The sequence below is a fragment of the Pongo pygmaeus genome, chromosome 12, assembly GCF_028885625.2.
Source record: "Pongo pygmaeus isolate AG05252 chromosome 12, NHGRI_mPonPyg2-v2.0_pri, whole genome shotgun sequence".
Lineage (NCBI taxonomy): Eukaryota > Metazoa > Chordata > Mammalia > Primates > Hominidae > Pongo > Pongo pygmaeus.
The window spans coordinates 72477136-72495082 of NC_072385.2; the positions used below are offsets into that span (position 1 = coordinate 72477136).

The following is a 17947-nucleotide window of genomic DNA, read 5'->3' on the forward strand; positions in this document are numbered from 1 at the left end:
TGGCAAACAGGTAAAAAAAAAAAAAAAGTCAACCAATTACTCAAACAATCAAATAACTGGAACTTAGCAGGTTTGTTGCTTTGTTCAATGTCCTAAATATGATGTAAGAGTGACTTTAAAAAATCATTTTACTAGATCTATGGATTATGCAGCCAGATATGGAATATGAGTCTGTCTTAAATAATTTAATGGCATTTTTACTTAAGTGCTAAATAGGAGAATCTGAAAAGGAAGACGTATATTTAACCAAAATTTGTAAAATAAGATACTGATAAGATTCTATTAAACTAAACTTTAATTTAGGAAGAAAGAGATCCATGAATGCTAACTATAATTGCTCACTTACCAGTTGTAGAGTCCAGTTTTTCAATGACAAGAACTATAAGACAGGAATAAGAGATTAATAAATCTGCATTTACCCAGATTGCAGCTCCTTATTTTGATATGGATATTGCAGAAGAGTTGAAAAAAGTTACAAATACAGTTCCCTTCCAGGCTGAAACGTAATTTAAAACTCAGGCTGAAAGTGATATGTTACAGTCTTTAATATCCTCTGCTAGAGGAGGATGTGGATGTTTTCTAAAAGAAAGACACTTTCCCAGTATTATTTCCAAAGGACAAGTAAATCAAGTACAAGTAAATTACTAAAATAATTTTAGTTATTTTTAGAACTATTTCAATCACTTTTTAATGTTTATATTTTAATATAAATTAAGGAAGCAGACTACATATGGACATTCAATAAATCTAGTTTGTTGTCTGACATATAATTAATAAATAAATGTCAATGTGTGAATTTTTTTTTTTTTTGAGACAGAGTGTCACTCTGTCACCCAGGCTGGAGTGCAGTGACATGATCTCCACTCACCGCAACCTCTGCCTTCTGGGTTTAAGCGATTCTCCTGCTTTAGCCTCCTGAGTAGCTGGGATTACAGGCGCACACCACTGCGCCCAGCTAAATTTTGTATTTTTAGTAAAGACAGGGTTTCACCATCTTGACCAGGCTGGTCTTGAACTCCTGATCTCAGCCTCCCAAAGTGTGGGGATTACAAGCATGAACCACCATGCCCGGCATGACTGAATATTTGTATAGCTGTCTGAAGTTTATAAAGCACTTCACAGGGAATATTTCACTTTCTCAAGTAAAAGCTATCTTAACCAACACAAAGACAGAACATTCATAGGCAAATATAATTCCCTGGTCCTTAGTAACAAAGGCAAATGAATAAAAAGGAATCAAAGGAATCAAGTTTTCTGGTCACTTTAAAAATATTTCAGTTTTGAAACTTTTGTGTGTTTGTTTTTTGAGACAGGGTCTCACTCTGTCACCCAGACTCCAGGCTGGAACTTTTGAAGAATCTAAATATATTCCTAATTACAATAAAAGGATAATTTTATGCCAAAAAAAGTTTACAGAAGGAGAAGGAAACAAAATATCCATTCATGCTATCTTCATTCCTCAAAATCATAATTTGTCCATAATAAAAACCTTAAAGACCATGTTATGTTTTCGGTTTTTCTTTTTTTTTAAGACACAGTCTCCCTCTGTCACCCAGGGTGGAGTGTAGTAGTGTGATCTTGGCTCACTGCAACCTCTGCCTCCTGGGCTTAAGCAATCTTCCCACCTCAGCCTCCCAGCAAAACTTGGACTACAGGCACAAGGCACCACACTTGGGTAAGTTTTAAACCTTTTTTGTAGAGATGAGGTCTCACTATATTGCCCAGGCTGGTCTCAAACTCCTGGGCTCAAGCCATCTTCCTGCCTCAACCTCCCAAAGTGCTGGAATTACAGGTGTGAGTCACCGTGGCTGGCCCCATGCTGTTTTTTTCCCCAAATTTAAATGTATTCATTATTAATTCTTTGAGGGCAAGAAATGTGTCCTATTACCCTTAGAGTCCTATTACTAGGCATAATACATTCTTATGATTAGGTAGTCAGTTCAATTTCGACTTAAACTGATCAGGTTCCTGTCAAAGATTAAATGTCACTAATTATTTATGTAAATAAAGAATAAGTGAAAAAAACTACTCACAGCATTGAGCTCCCCAGTTTTGGGACCCCACAGTGTATTTGGCTCCAGTAAAACATCACATTCTATACCCTTTTCATCACAGGGGCCAACCCCAACATCACTTGAAAGAAAAAGACATTTTTATGGAGAAGAGTTTACTTTCTTAAAAATTTAAATGTGAATATCTTTTTATTACAAATGTTTCATAAATTGCTTTTTAGAAATACAGTTCCTGAGTATAAGGATATCACTTCAACAATGACATTTCCTTTTTTTTTTTTTTTTTTGAGATAGAGTCTCGCTCTGTCACCCAGGCTGGAGGGCAATGGCATGATCTTGGCTCACTGCAACCTTTGCCTCCTGGGTACAAGCGATTCTCCTGCCTTAGCCTCATGAGTAGCTGGGATTACAGGCACCCGCCATCATGCCTGGCTAATTTTTGTATTTTTGTAGAAACAGGGTTTCACCATGTTGGCCAGGCTGGTCCTGAACTCTTGACCTCAGGTGATCCACCCGCCTTGGCTCCCAAAATGCTGGGATTACAGGTGTGAGCCACCGCGCCTGGCCAACAATGACATTTCTTAATTCGTCTAGTGATTCCTCTAGCAAAAGACACCCCATTCAGCAAGCACCATTGTACTTGAAGCATCATACCTATGAGGTGGTGGAATGGGCAGTGCTATAATTGGTACTGCTTTAAGAACAGCCTTGGCTGGGCGCAGTGGGTCACGCCTCTAATCCCAGCACTTTGCGAGGCCGAGGCGGGCGGATCACGAGGTCAGGAGATTGAGACCATATTGGCCAACATGGTGAAACCCTGTCTCTACTAAAATACAAAAAATTAGCCAGGCATGGTGGCACATGCCTGTAATCCTAGCTACTTGGAAGGCTGAGGCAGGGCAACTGCTTGAACCCGGGAGGCGGAGGTTGCAGTGAGCTGAGATTGCACCACTGCACTCCAGCCTGGTGACAGAGTGAGACTCATCTCAAAAAACAAACAAACAAAAAAAAGTGGGGGCCAGGCACGGTGGCTCACGCCTGTAATCCCAGCACTTTGGGAGGCTGAGGCAGGAGGCTCACGAGGTCAGGAGTTCGAGACCAACCTAGCCAACATGGTGAAACCCTGTATCTACTAAAAATACAAAAATTAGCTGGGTGTGGTGGCGGGTGGCTGTAATCCCAGCTACTTGGGAGGCTGAGGCAGGAGAATGGTGTGAACCCGGGAGGCGGAGCTTGCAGTGAGCCAAGATCGTGCCACTGCACTCCAGCTTGGGCAACAAGAGCGAAACTCCAACTGAAATGCTTTTTTTTTTTTTGAGATGGAGTCTCCTTCTGTTGCCCAGGCTGGAATGCATTGGCACAATCTCAGCTCACTGTAGCCTCTGCCTCCCTGGTTCAAGCAATTCTCCTGCCTCAGCCTCTCAAATAGCTAGGATTACAGATGCCCGCCACCATGCCTGGTTAGTAGAGATGGGGTTTCACCATGTTGGCCAGGCTGGTCTCAAACTCTTGACCTCAAGTGATCGGCCTGCCTCGGCCTCTCAAAGTGCTGGGAATGTGAGCCACCACGCCTGGCTAAGAACAGCCTCTTTTAAAGTGTCCTCCAGCCTCTAACCTTACAACCTGCTACCACTGCAAAATGATGAAAGTGACTTCAGAAATTACTGAATTCAAGGAGTTCAAACTCATGGAGAGATGAACTCAACCATCAACATTTTTTTCTAGTTGTATCAATCATGCATTGATTGATACAATCAATGATCATGGGGTTTCACCATGTTGGCCAGACTGGTCTCAAACTCCTGACCTCAAGTGATCCACCTGCCTCGGCCTCCCAAAGTGCTGGGATTAAAGGCATGAGCCACTGTGGCTGACTAAGAACAGCCTCTTTTAAAGAGTCCTCCAGCCTCTAACCTTACAACCTGCTGCCATTGCAAAATGATGAATGTGACTTCAGAAATTACTGAATTCGAGAAGTTCATACTCATGGAGAGATGAACTCAACCATCAACATTTTTTTCTAGTTGTATCAATCATGCATTGATTGATAACAATCAATTGGTTGATCAATTGGTTGACAGGGCCTCAAGGAACTTGGGAACCCTCACTCGTCACCACCACAAATTGGATTTAAGGTCTTAACCTTTTTAATCACCAAGGGCTCTTTTTTTTTGCTCTGTCACCCAGGCTGGAGTGCAGTGGCGCGATCTCGGCTCACTGCCAGCTCCGCCTCCCGGGTTCACGCCATTCTCCCGCCTCAGCCTCCCAAGTAGCTGGGACTACAGGCGCCCACCACCACACCCGGCTAATTTTTTGTATTTTTAGTAGAGACGGGGTTTCACCGCGTTAGCCAGGATGCTCTCAATCTCCTGACCTCGTGATCTGCCCACCTCGGCCTCCCAAAGTGCTGGGATTACAGGCATGAGCCCCCGCGCCCGCCTCCAGTATTTTTAAGTGTTCTGCCTATCAAATAAACATTTGTCTGCTCTTATTGTAAGCTAACATATAATTTCAGTTAAGTTTTCTGAAATAATGAAAACTACTTGAGGACTGACGTTGCTGATTTGGGGATAAGGGATTCTGAAATGGGAACCGCTGAATAAAGCCATAATACAGTGTTGGGTTTTTCCACCCCTCACCTAACTGTATCTTTTGAAAAAGGCACAACAATGACATCTCTGTACTTGTGCAAATCGTCCAACATTCTAGCAGTGGGACAGGACGGCAAATCTCCGCCTTCACCTTGATCACGAAGTGTAACCATGTGGTCCCTCACTTTACAGCCCTGTCACATAAGAGACAATAAATTAGAGGTTAGTTTGTTATAGAACACTCCTTTAAAGATCACTGTTTTTCTTTTCTTTGCTGAGTCATATTGTCATATACATATTTTACAACTTTTTCTCAAGAAAAACATTCCTCATACAGAAGAGAGATTCAATCATAACTGTATGGCTTAACAAATACCCAAGAATACCCATATAATCACAATCCACATTAAGAATTAGAACATTGCCAGCACTCCAGGAGTCCCCACAGGCCCAATTCTGATCATAACGGTTTCCCTGCTCCCAACAGGTAACCTCTACCCTGGCTTGTGGTAATTACTTCCTTGCTTTTCTTTATCCCTCTGCCACTTAAGGATGCAATTCCTAAATACTATAGTTAGTTTTGTCTCACTTGTTTTGTTTGACATTATGTTTCTACTGGGTGAGGTGGCTCAAGCCTATAATCCCAGCACTTTGGGAGGCCGAGGTGTGTGGATTGCTTAAGCCCAGGAGTTTGAGATCAGCCTGGGCAACATGGCAAAACCCTGTCTCTAAAAGAGTACAAAAAAATTAGCTGGGTGTGGTGGTGCATGCCTCCAGTCCCAGCTACCTCAGGAAGCTGAGGTGGGAGGATCACTTCAGCTCAGGGAGGTCGAGATTGCCTTTAGCCGTGATCATGCCACTGCATTCCAGCTTGGGCGATAGAGTGAAACCCTGTCTCAAAAAAAAAAAAAAAAAAAAAAAGAAAAATTATGTTTTTATGATTCAACGATGTTATTTCATGTAATAATAACATTTGCTTTAATGTATAGTGTTTCACTGCATGAATATACACCATTTATTTACTCTTCTACCACTGATGGCTTGTTTCTAGTTTGGGGCTACTAAAAATAATATTGCTATGAACATTCTTTTATCTGTTTCTCGGTACACAAGTGCTCATGTGTACCAAATTATATTACCATCAGAAGTATATGAGGATTCCTGTTACTCCACATCCTTGCTAACACTTGATCAGACATTTAAATTTTAGTCATTCTGGCTGGGCGTGGTGGCTCATGCCTGTAATCACAGCACTTTGGGAGGCCGAGGCAAGCAGATCACTCGAGGCTAAGAGTTCGAGACCAGCCTGGCCAACATGGTGAAACCCCATCTCTGATAAAAATACAAAAATTTAGCCAGGCATGGTGGCACGCACCTGTAATCCAGCTACTCAGGAGGCTGAGGCATGAGAATTGCTTGAGGCCAGGAGGCGGAGGTTGCAGTGAGCCAACATGGTGCCACTACATTCCACTCTGGGCAACAGAGCAAGAGCAAGACTCCACCTCAAAAAAAAAAAAAAAAAATTTATTCATTCTGGTAAATGTGTATTGGTATTCATTCTGGCTTTAATTTGTGCTGGGATTTCTCCAGTTACAAATGAGGCTGTCCTTTTCATGTTTACAGGACAACTGTTTTTTTGTCTGAAGTGCCGGTTGTCTTTCTCCAATTTTTTTTTTTTTTTTTTTTGAGACAGTCTTGCTCTGTTGCTAGGCTGGAGTGCAGTGGTACAATCGCTGGTCACTGCAATCTCCGCCTCCCAGGTTCAAGCAATTCTCCTGCCTCAGCCTCCCAAGTAGCTGGGACTACAGGCGCGCACCACCACACCCAGCTAATTTTTGGATTTTCAGTAGAGCCGGGGTTTCACCATGTTGGTCAGGGTGGTCTCGATCTCTTGACCTCATGATCTGACCGCCTCGGCCTCCCAAAGTGCTGGGATTACAGGCGTGAGCCACCATGCCCAGTCGGGATATGAGCAACATATATATCGACAAAAGATTCATTATATATATATTTTGGTGTTTTTGAGATGGAGTCTTGCTCTGTCACCCAGGCTGGAGTGCAATGGTCCAATCTTGGCTCACTGCAACCTCCGCCTCCTGGATTCAAGCGATTCTCCTGCCTCGGCCTCCTGAGTAGCTGGGATTACAGGCGCCCACCACCATGCCCAGCTAACTTTTGCATTTTTAGTAGAGACAGTGTTTTCGCCACGTTGGCCAGGCTGGTCTTGAACTCCTGACCTCAGGTGATCCGCCCATCTCAGTCTCCCAAAGTGCTGGGATTACAGGCGTGAGCTACTGTGCCTGGCCTATTAATATATATAATTTTTTTTTCTTCAGACAGAGTCTCGCTCTGTTGCCCAGGCTGGAGTGCAGTGATCTCGGCTCACTGTAAGCTCCACCTCCCAGGTTCACACCATTCTCCTGCCTCAGCCTCCCGAGTAGCTGGAACTATAGGCGCCCACCACCAAGCTCGGCTAATTTTTTGTATTTTTAGTAGAGAAGGCATTTCACCGTGTTAGCCAGGATGGTCTCGATCTCCTGACCTTGTGATCCACCTGCCTCGGCCTCCCAAAGTGCTGGAATTACAGGCGTGAGCCACAGCGCCCAGCCAATATATTCTTTTAAAGATGCCTACAAAGAAATATATTTTGCTCGAAACAATGTGGAAATGTGATAGCTAAAATGGAAACAAACTAACCACAAATGTAAATTTGTGGTTACAAATTAATGTAGAAATTAATGTGGTTAGAAATTAATGTGGTTAGAAAGAACTGTAAAGACTAAAAAATCATGTTACTGAAACAAACATAATAGCAATGATGAATTAACGAAATATCTTGGGTCTAGCAAAGCTAATCTAATTTTGCTTAACGTCTCATGCCCAATTTAAGTATCTTTGTATGTAAAATGTATAACTAAAACTTTAAGTATGAATGTTATGTAAGTAATCTATTACCTCACCAATAAAACTTCTAAGTAATCAAAGTTGGTGACTGATTGCAAATATAAGAAAACTAATGCAGTTAAAATTCCATGACCCATCATTCAGTAACATTCACGCCAACATCCCAAATTCCTTGCCCCTAAATTTCATCATCCCCATCTGGCAAAATCCTAACTCTAGATGAACTCAACTACCCATCTTCTCCCTGCCTGTACTCAGGCAGACAAGGGTTACTGGAGAGAGTGATATAAACAGGCATGTTGAATTATATTGTGAATTTATGACTGCTAATCTCCAGTGAGCTCTCAAACTTCCCGGCACTATACATTTTCTCTGGAAAATTCACTCTCCTGTTTTTCAAAATACTATTTCAAACCTTCCATACTTCCCTCAAACCTTGGAACCTTCTGTCTTCCCCCTTATTCCTAGCGGATGGCTTAATCTACTTTTTAGAGAACAGAAAAAGCATTGGATTGGAATTAAGTTATCATCTAAATGACAAAAATAGAATTTTACTAATATCTACAACCATTCTACTCTTCTCTCCTGTTATAATAGAGGAGCTGTCCTCCCTCTTGTCGAAATTAATATCACTAAATGTGCTTAAGATCCCACCCTACCCTGCCTTCTCACCTTACACCATCAACCTCTCCTTCTCAACTGGATCCTTCCCACTGACTTTTAAACCGTTCTCTGGTATCAAAACAGAAACAAGGCCAGGCACGGTGGCTCACGCCTGTATTCCAGCACTTTGGGAGGCCCAGATGGGCAGGTCATTTGAGGTCAGGAGTTCAAGACCAGCCTGGCCAATATGGTGAGACTCCATCTCTACTAAAAATACAAAAATTAGCCAGGTGTGGTGGCACGTGCCTGTAATCCCAGCTACTTGGGAGGCTGAGGCAGGAGAATCGCTTGAGCCCGGGAGGCAGAGGTTGCAGTGAGCTGAGATCGTGCCATTGCATTCCAGTCTGGGCAACAGCGAGACTCCTTCTCAAACAAACAAACAAACAAACAAAAAACCCCCAAAACACTAAACAAATATTCATAACCTAAATTACTAATCTATCTCCTCCCTTTCTCAAATTTCCCAAAAGAGATGTCATTTATACTGTTCCCATTTGTTAATCTCTCACTCACTTCTCAATCCATACAAACCCGGCTTCTGGATCTAGCACTCCACCAAAACAGCTCTTCACACCTATGAATTCCCTGTCACTAAGGCCAAAGGACACAGTTCTTTCATTATTTTATTTGACCTCTTAGCAGTATTAGGCACCACAGTCCACTCTTTCTTTAATATTACTCCCTCAACTTTCATGGCAACATTCTCAATTTTCCTCCCATTATTCTGGCTGCCCCTGACCATTCTCCTTTGCAGGCTCATGCTGCTTCATCCAGCCATAGCTGTAGTTTCCCTCTGCTCTTCATATACTCACCTATACCTGCTGGCTTTAACTATCATCTATTGCAAGAAAACTTATGAGTTATTATGTCCAGCCTAGCCACTTCTCTGAGCTCCCAAACTCATATATCTAACGGCCTCTGCCTGGTTATCTCAGAAAGCATCTTAAACTCAAAATGTCCAAAACGGAACTCACGAAGTCTCCCTCGAAACCTGATTTCCGTCTGCTGCTTCCTCTTCAGTGAATGGCACCACCAGCTATCCAGTAGCACCAACAAGAAACTGAATCATCCTTCCCCCTCTCCCGCTGTAATACAATCTGTCAGGTAATTTCAGTTTTATCTCTTAAATATTAAATTCATCCACTTCTCTTCATCTTCACTGCTCTGGTCCAAGCTAACATCATCTCTCTCTATGATAACTTCCTTTTGTAGGTGATTCCACTGACAACCCCTCAAGTGTGCATTTTCCACATTGCAACTGATATTTTCAAAATGGAGATAAAAGAAAAACTTGAACATGGCTTATGAGGTCCTGCTCCTGCATGGACTGACACCTACCTACCTCTCCAGCCTTGTCTTCAACTATGCATGTTTTCTACAACAGCCTCAGGCTTTCAGTCTCTTTTACTCACTATGTTTCTTCTGATCTTGCTGTTCTGACTAGAATGCTCTTTCCCTTCCTCTTCACCTCACATACTCCTACGAATCCTTCAGATCTCAACCTAATGCCAACTCCTTTGAGGATTTCCTTGACATCTATGGCTGAATCATACCTGCCTATTACAGACATTTATGGCCCTGTATATGTCTTCAAACATTTCTTTGGGTGCTTTTTTCCCTTTTGTTATTACTGCCTCAGCTGTAAGTCCCATAAAGGCATAAATGATCCAATTTTACAGGCTATCCTCTGCCTTGCACAGTGTATGGCACATCTTTGGTGTTTATAAATATTTTTTGTATGGATGATGATAAAGAGCTTTAGGTTCCTTTCATTCACACATGACATTTAAGTACATAACATTTTCAAAAGTGTTTATGATCAGAGAATCTAACCTATAGCAATACTCACACATTGCACCAACATATATGTGCAAGGATATTCACTGCAACACAGTAATACCATCAGTCTAGAAACCACCTACATGTTCATTAATAGAATGGTTAAATTGTGATATATACATAACTTGGAATATTATACAGCAGTTAAATAAAATGGCACAGAAAGATACCCTAGTTATGTTGTTGAGTAAAAAAGGCAAATTACAGAATATTATTAGTATGATCTTGTTTCCAATATAAAAAACCATATATAAGGCTGGGTGTGGCGGTTCACACCTGTAATCCTGGCACTCTGGGAGGCCAAAGCAGGCAGATTACTTCAGCTCATGAGTTCGAGACCAGCCTGGGCAACATGGCGAAACCCTGTCTCTAACAAAAACACAAAAAATTACCGGGTATGATGGCGTGTGCCTGTAGTCCCAGCTACTCAGAAGGCTGAGGTGGGAGGATTGTTTGAGCCTGGGAGGCAGAGGCTGGAGTGAGCCGAGATGGCGCCACTGCACTCCAGCCTGGGTGACAGAGCGAGACCCCATCTCAAAAAAACCCAAAAAAACAAAAAACAAAAACCTCCAAAAAACAAAAAAAATACATAATTTGTGCCTCAAAGGTACAAAAGAAGGTCTAAAAGGAAACCATTAACAGTGATTATCTCTAAGAAGAGAAGGAAAATGGGGGAGTGTTATAAAGAGGAACTGCTTCTTACTACATTTATGTATTGTTTGAAGTCTTTTATACATTAATGTATTACTGTTATACTTTAAAAACTGTAGCTACAAAGGGCAATATTCAAAATTCACCTTTGTAAGCTGAGTAGGATCAAACCGAAGAACCTTTTGGTTACAGCAGGGATAAATTCCAGTGCCAACAGTATTCAGTGAACTTGCTGCAGTAGGATAAACCACTGTTTCTGAGTGGTATTGACAATGTGAAAATTCAATACAGAGAAAGACCTGATAAAGAAATACATAAAATCAACTACTATTTCCACAACAAAATTATACATTTCAAAAATACTTAGGACCAAATATTATATGTTCCATTTTTATATGAAATATGCAGAAAAAGCCAATCTATACAGACACAAAGTAGATTAGTGGTTGCCCGGGGTGGAAGGTTATAATGTGGCATAGCAGCAAATGAGCATGAGGGATCTTTTTGAGGTGGTGGAAATGTGCTAAAATTGGATGATGGTGATGACTGTACAACTCTAAATTTACAAAAAAAAAAAGTGAATTGCAGACTTAAAAAGAGTAAATTCTGAACACAACCTAACTTAATAAAAATAAAAAAATAAAATGAGTAAATTTTGTGGCGTGTAATTCTACTTGAATAAAGCTATTAGACAGCAAAAAATGATATCACCTTAAGCAAAATTCAGATGAATTAAACTGATCTTGATATACATTCAATTTTACAACTGGCCAATCACCTCAAATGTTTTCCAAAGAAAAATAAAATTTTGCTTCATTTGGTTATTCCTTGATATTTTTTTTTTTGAGATGGAATCTCGCTCTGTTGCCCAGGCTGGAGTGAAGAGGTGCCATCTGGCCTCACTGCTACCTCTGCCTCCCAGATTCAAGCGATTCTCCTGCCTCAGCCTCCCGAGTAGCTGGGATTACAGGCGCGCACAACCACACCTGGCTAGTTTTTCTATTTTTAGTAGAGACAGGGTTTCGCCATGTTGGTCAGACTGGTCTTGAACTTCTGACCTCAGGTGATCCGCCTGCCTCGGCCTCCCAAAGTGCTGGGATTACAGGCATAAGCCACCATGCCTGGCCCCTTGATGCATTTTTAAGGTAAATATTTAGCATCAATATTAATAAAAATTATGACATAACTTTGAATCATTGGCTTTGAAAACTTTGACAAAAGCTTATCAAGGTTTAATCGTCAAATTAAACATCAGGTTTCAATTGTTTATAAGTTAGTAAAATAGGACCACGTGCGATGGTACACACCTGTCACTCCAGCTACTAGGGAGGCTGAGGCAGAAGGACTGCTTAAAGCTAGGAATTCGAGGCCAGCCTGGGCAATGTAGCAAGATCTCATCTCAGGAAAAAAGAAAAAGAAAAAAAGAACATGGTGCAAGCACTGTCTAAGAGTTTCAGTGGACACAGGTGCTGCTTGCGATGGGGAAGACCACTGGGCTGGGCAGCTGGGGGCTGGTGGCTAGACAGAGGTTGTGCCACCAGTTCTGAGAAAAGGCTGGTTGGGATGGACCCTGAGTCCCAGGAGTTGGTTTGGAGAAGGGAAACTGAGGCTCTGAGCGGTAAAATTATTGGATTCAGAGATACTATGGGGCTCTGAAGGTTGGATTCTGTTAGCCTTGTGGGCTAGGGAGAGCATCCTTGAGTAGGTGATATCTTACTCAGATCTAGAGGGGACAACACTTTTGGGCCTGTGCAGGGGGCACCATTGGTGGGTGATGATAATGTTGGGCTTTGAAGGCAGGAGATCTTGAGAAGGTAAAACCATTCTATCTAGAAAGGAAGGAAGTGGGTGTTGGGTATTTGTGTCATGGTTGCGGGAGCCATTGGGAGGGCAATTCCATTAGCCAGAGGGAGGTAGAAAGTTTGTAAGAAATACCATGCCGGGGGACTGGAGAAAGACCTCAGATGTCATTGTTTCTGGGTGGAGATCCTGTGTGAGCGGTGGTAGTGTATCCTAAGAGGGGGCAGTACCACTGGATGATTAAGGGTGGTCTCACAAGGCCTGGGGTGAAGAAAGACCTGAATGGGTAATACCATTAATAGCTGTTGGGGAAAGGACCATAAAAGGTGAAAAAGTGATACCTTGGACTGGATGGAGAGGAGATCACTCGGCTTTTAGGAGGTACCCTGACTGGTACTCTGATCACTTGTTTCTTTTTGTGGGGGACTCTAAGGTGGGATGAAAAGCTATAGTACTGCACCAGGAGTGGGCCCTTGTTGAGAGAGTTCCTCACTGGGGGAGACTTTAAGAAGGGGAAACCCTGAATAGGGTCCTGTCAGGGGAGGAGAGGGACTCTGAGCAAGAACAGGTTAAAAACAAAAACAAGTTAGTAAAATAATTCAAATAAAAACACAACATTAACAATCTAAGCACTGATCTTTTTTTTCTATTTATATTATGATGTACTGAAGTTGCTATTTGATAAGCAATGATCTTTAACATAAATGCATTAAAGAATAGTTTATAATTCAGAATTTTTGGTTGTTAGTTTCAATTGTGATGTTCACATAATGGTTTTCAATTTTAAAAATTTGAGAACCTATAAAACTATAAGGTGCACATTCTCTTATATACAATATTCTGCATACAAACCATTTTATGAGTTTATGAGCTCTATAATAAATATTCAATATCATCAATCAATATTCAATTTGCTGTAAAGGAGAGGAAAATAATCTCTCAAAGTTTCTGCATTCTGACATGTTGAGCAAGTCAGATTTTAGAAGCTTGATATCCTTGATTATAAGTGACACTCCGATTGTGAGGAGGACCTTTACATACCTATTAGATTAACAAAAAACCCAAACCTGACTATATCAATTGCTACTGAGATGGGGGGCAACTAGAACTCTCATATGTAGCTGGTAGAAATGCAAAATGGTTCTGGGACTTTGGAAAACTATTAGGCATGGCAAGTGTTAAATTACCACACAAACCAGCAATCCTACTCCTAGGTAATAAGAAAGAAGAGAGGCCGGGCGCAGTGGCTCAGGCCTATAATCCCAGCACTTTGGGAGGCCAAGGCAGGTGGATCACCTCAGGTCAGGAGTTGGAGACCAGCCTGGCTAACCTGGTGAAACCCCATTTCTACTAAAAATACAAAAAATTAGGCGGGTGTTGTGGTGCACGCCAGTAATCCCAGCTACTCAGGAGGCTGAGACAGGAGAATCGCTTGAACCTGGGAGTTTGAGGTTGCAGTGAGCCAAGATGGCGCCAGCGCACTCCAGGTTGGACAACAAGAGCAAAACTCCATCTCAAAAAAAAAAAAAAAAAAAGAACAGAAATAAATACATCCAAGAGAAATAAAAACCTATGTTCATAGGAAAACCTGTATTGTTTATAGCAGCTTTCTTCATAATGGCCCCACACTAGAACACTACAAACATCCTCCAACTGGTGAATGTCTGAACATACTGTAATATAGTCATACAAGAGACTACTACTTGGCCATAAAAAAGAACAAACTAATTTATGAAACAATGTGGATAGATTTTACATCCATTTTTCGAAGTGAAGGAAGCTAGATTCAAAAAGCTAAATGCTATCTGATCCTATTTATATGATGTTCTGGAAAAGGCAAAACTATATATAGAGAAAACAGACCAGTGGTTACCAGAGGCTAGGGTGGGGGAATTAATTGACTAAAGAGGGGCACAAAGAAATTTCTTTTAGGGTGATGGAAGTGTTACATGCTTTGATTGCGGAAGTAGTTATACAATTGTACGCACTATCGAAGCTCACAAAAAGGATGCATTTTACTGTATGTAATACTTCAACAAACCTTTTTAAAATTGTGGGAACACAGAACCCATTGAGTGGGAACTTAAACAGTTTAAAATCCCAATCTGAAGATTTTGACAAGCTGTTCTTCCTTCCCTCTATTGAAAATCATTACGCAAGTGACAGAGGAAAATTACTGGGGAGAGGAAAACTTTAGGGATTCAAAAGAAATTATATGTCGAAAACTCTGCGTTTATACATAAGATTAATTAGGAATGACTGTGACTTAGAAAAACCTATTTATTCCACAAAAGGGTTTATTATAGGTTCCTACAAATAGCAAGTTTTCTTATGCTTTTATTATAAACATTAATTAAAAAACAAAAACTTTTTGGGAACAAAATTGTTATAACAACAAAGGCACATATCAATAGCATCCTATCTGCAAAGGTGCTTCTGAATTTCTATAGAAATGTATAGAACAACAGAGAAAATAGTTTGGCTGGAAACAAGTGAAGGCAATAAGGATTTTTTAATAATTGTTTTCATTGAAAAACTGGATTTGATCACTTAAAACCAGTGCCTTTTTTTTTTTTTCTCTTTTGAGACGGAGTTTCCCTCCTTGACCAGACTGGAGTGCAATGGCACAATCTCAGCCCACCGCAACCTCTGCCTCCCGGGTTCAAGTGATTCTCCCACTTCAGCCCCCTGAGTAGCTGGGATTACAGGCATGCGCCACCACGCCTGGCTAATTTTGTGTTTTTAGCAGAGATGAGGTTTCTCCATGTTGGTCAGGCTGGTCTCGAATTCCTGACCTTAGGTGATCCACCTGCCTCAACCTCCCAAAGTGCTGGGATTACAGGCTTGAGCCACCGTGCCCGGCCAAAACCTGTTACTTTTCTAAAAATTCAACAAGTCTTTGATTGTTTCAGGAATGGAAATAAAAAAAGAGAAGAAACAATGTCAAGAGAAACGAAGCCAGATGCAAAAAATGTTTAACAGCACCATTGCTTTTGCCACTAGTTTTGTTTTACTTTATTTTATTTTATTTTATTTTTGAGATGGAGTCTTGCTCTGTCACCCAGGCTGGAGTGCAGTGGCGTGATCTCAGCTCACTGCAACCTCTGCCTCCCGGGTTGAAGTGATTCTCCTGCCTCAGCCTCCCGAATAGTTGGGATTACAGGCGCGTGCTACCACACCCGGGTAATTTTTCGTATTTTTACTAGAGATGGGGTTTCACCATGTTAGATAGGATGGTCCTGATCTCCTGACCTCATGATCCGCCCACCTCGGCCTCCCAAAGTGCTGGGATTAGAGGCATGAGCCACCATACTGGGCCTAGTTTTATTTCTTTAAGAGATAGAGTCTCACTATGTCACGCAGGCTGGTATTGAACTCCTGGGCTAAAACGATCCGCCTGCCTTGGCCTCTAAATGTGCCACCATGCCCAGCTGCCACTAGTTTCTTTAAAAAGATGTTAGATATTGTCCAAACATGTTTAAACATATTGATTAAACAGGAGATATCAAAATAGTCTTGCTCTCAATATTTGCAGAGCAGGATATTTAAAAAAAAAAACCTTACCTGATAACATCTTGAACAAGTCAGCCAATTGATTGTTCCCCACAATCGCCAGTATACATCTCTCCAAGATTTTAATTCTTCGAAAAGACTATTCAAATACTCATGAACATCCCATGTCTTATCTCTGGGGAAAGAGCCTCAATTTTACAAGCAAGTGATATAAACAATTTGTCTTATTTAATTATTATCTTTTTTGAGATGGAGTTTCGCTCTTGTTGCCCAGGCTGGAGTGCAATGGCATGATCTTGGCTCACTGTAACCACCACCTCCAGGATGCAAGCAATTCTCTTGCCTTGGCTTCCCAAGTAGCTGGGATTATAGGCGTGTGCCACCACACCCGGCTAATTTTGTATTTTTGGTAGAGACAGGGTTTGTATATTTGGTGGACAACGGGAAAAGGTATGAATGATTTGAATACCAAATTATTTTGCAAAGCTAGATAAAGGATTACAAATTAAATATAGTTTGAACAGGCCAACAGTTGGGAATTAGGCAAATGTTAAATGGAAGCTTTATTCTGACTGCATATGTTATACAACAAGTTGTTATTAGTTACTGGTGATTCTAAACATTACAATCATTAATATATTAGTACTTTATGTCACTAATAACATTTCATTAATGTATTAGTATTTTACACTATTTTCAAGTACCTTTTAGTAATTGAGCGATACAGAATATATAATCAGGTCTTGGTAATATAGATTTTTAGATTAAATAATATAAAGTTAAAAAATAGCAAAGGCTCAAAACCATATTTGCTATGGTCATATGCAGCTCAAGTGTGTTTTTTGTTTTTGTTTTTGTTTTGTTTTTGAGACAGGGTCATACTCTGTTACCCAGCCTGGAATGCAGTGGTGCAATCATCATAGCTTATTGCAACTTCAAACTCCTTGGTTCAAGTAATCCTCTCACCTCAGCCTCCTGAGTACCTGGGATTACAGGTATGTGTCATCACACCTGGCTAATTTTTTTTTTTTTTTTTTTTAGACGGAGTTTCACTCTTTCGCCCAGGCTGGAGTGAAGTGGCGCGATCCTGGCTCACTGCAACCTCTGCCCTGCTGGGTTCAAGCGATTCTCCTGCCTCAGCCTCCCAAGTAGCTGGAATTACAGGTGCATGCCACCATGCCTGGCTAATTTTTGTATTTTTAGTAGAGATAGGGTTTTACCACATTGGCCAGGCTTTTCCCAAACTCTTGACCTCAGGTGATCCACCCGCCTCAGTCTCCCAAAGTGCTAGGATTACAAGCATGAGCCACCGTGCCAAACCTACACCTGGCTAATATAAAACAATTTTTGTAGAGAAGGGGGCCTCACTATGTTGCCCAGGCTGGTCTTAAACTCCTGCCCTCAAGCAATCCTCCTGACTCAGCCTCCCAAACTGCTGGGATTATAGGCCTGATTCTTTTAAGTCTTTATTTCAGTCTTTTCTAATTTTGCTGGTTTTGTGCTTAGCTCAAAAATAAAATGTCATGATGTTATTACAAATTACACAGGCACATTTGTCTTAAAAGTAATTTTAGGCCAGAGAGGCTTATTTGGGAGGCTGAGTCTGAGGCAGAAGAATTGCTTGAACCCGGGAGGTGGAGGTTGCAGTGATCCAAGATTGTGCCATTGCACTCCAGCCTGGGTGACAGAGCGAGACTCCAACTCAAAAAAAAAAAAAAAAGTAATTTTAAAACAATTTTTTAAATGTATACATCTGCCAGGAATGGTGGCTCACACCTGTAATCCTAGCGCTTTGAGAGGCTGAAGTGGGAAGATCGCTTGAGGCCTGAGGCCAGGAGTTGAAGACCAGCCTTGGCAACACAGTGAAACCCTGTGCCTACACATACACACACACACACACACACACACACACCGAAACCCTGTGTCCACACACACACACACAATTGCCAGGTTGCCAGGCATGGTGGTGCACAC

The 17947-nt window shown here is 41.4% G+C and overlaps 1 protein-coding gene across 11 annotated transcripts in view; it reads right to left on the reverse strand.

Annotated features, from left to right (window-relative positions):
• SANBR (SANT and BTB domain regulator of CSR) overlaps positions 1–17947 on the reverse strand; it is a 58620-nt gene that overhangs the window by 15675 nt on the left and 24998 nt on the right. For all 11 annotated transcript variants that reach the window (XR_008500563.2, XR_010123101.1, XM_063648694.1 and 8 more), the window contains 5 exons: positions 16025–16148; positions 10807–10959; positions 4652–4797; positions 2034–2133; positions 347–379 (listed from right to left, as the gene is read on the reverse strand). Coding sequence is in view for 9 of the 11 variants with exons in the window: in XM_063648694.1 (XP_063504764.1) it covers positions 347–379; positions 2034–2133; positions 4652–4797; positions 10807–10959; positions 16025–16148 (556 nt within the window). In the remaining 2 variants the exon portion in view is untranslated. The remainder of the gene's footprint in view (positions 1–346; positions 380–2033; positions 2134–4651; positions 4798–10806; positions 10960–16024; positions 16149–17947) is intronic.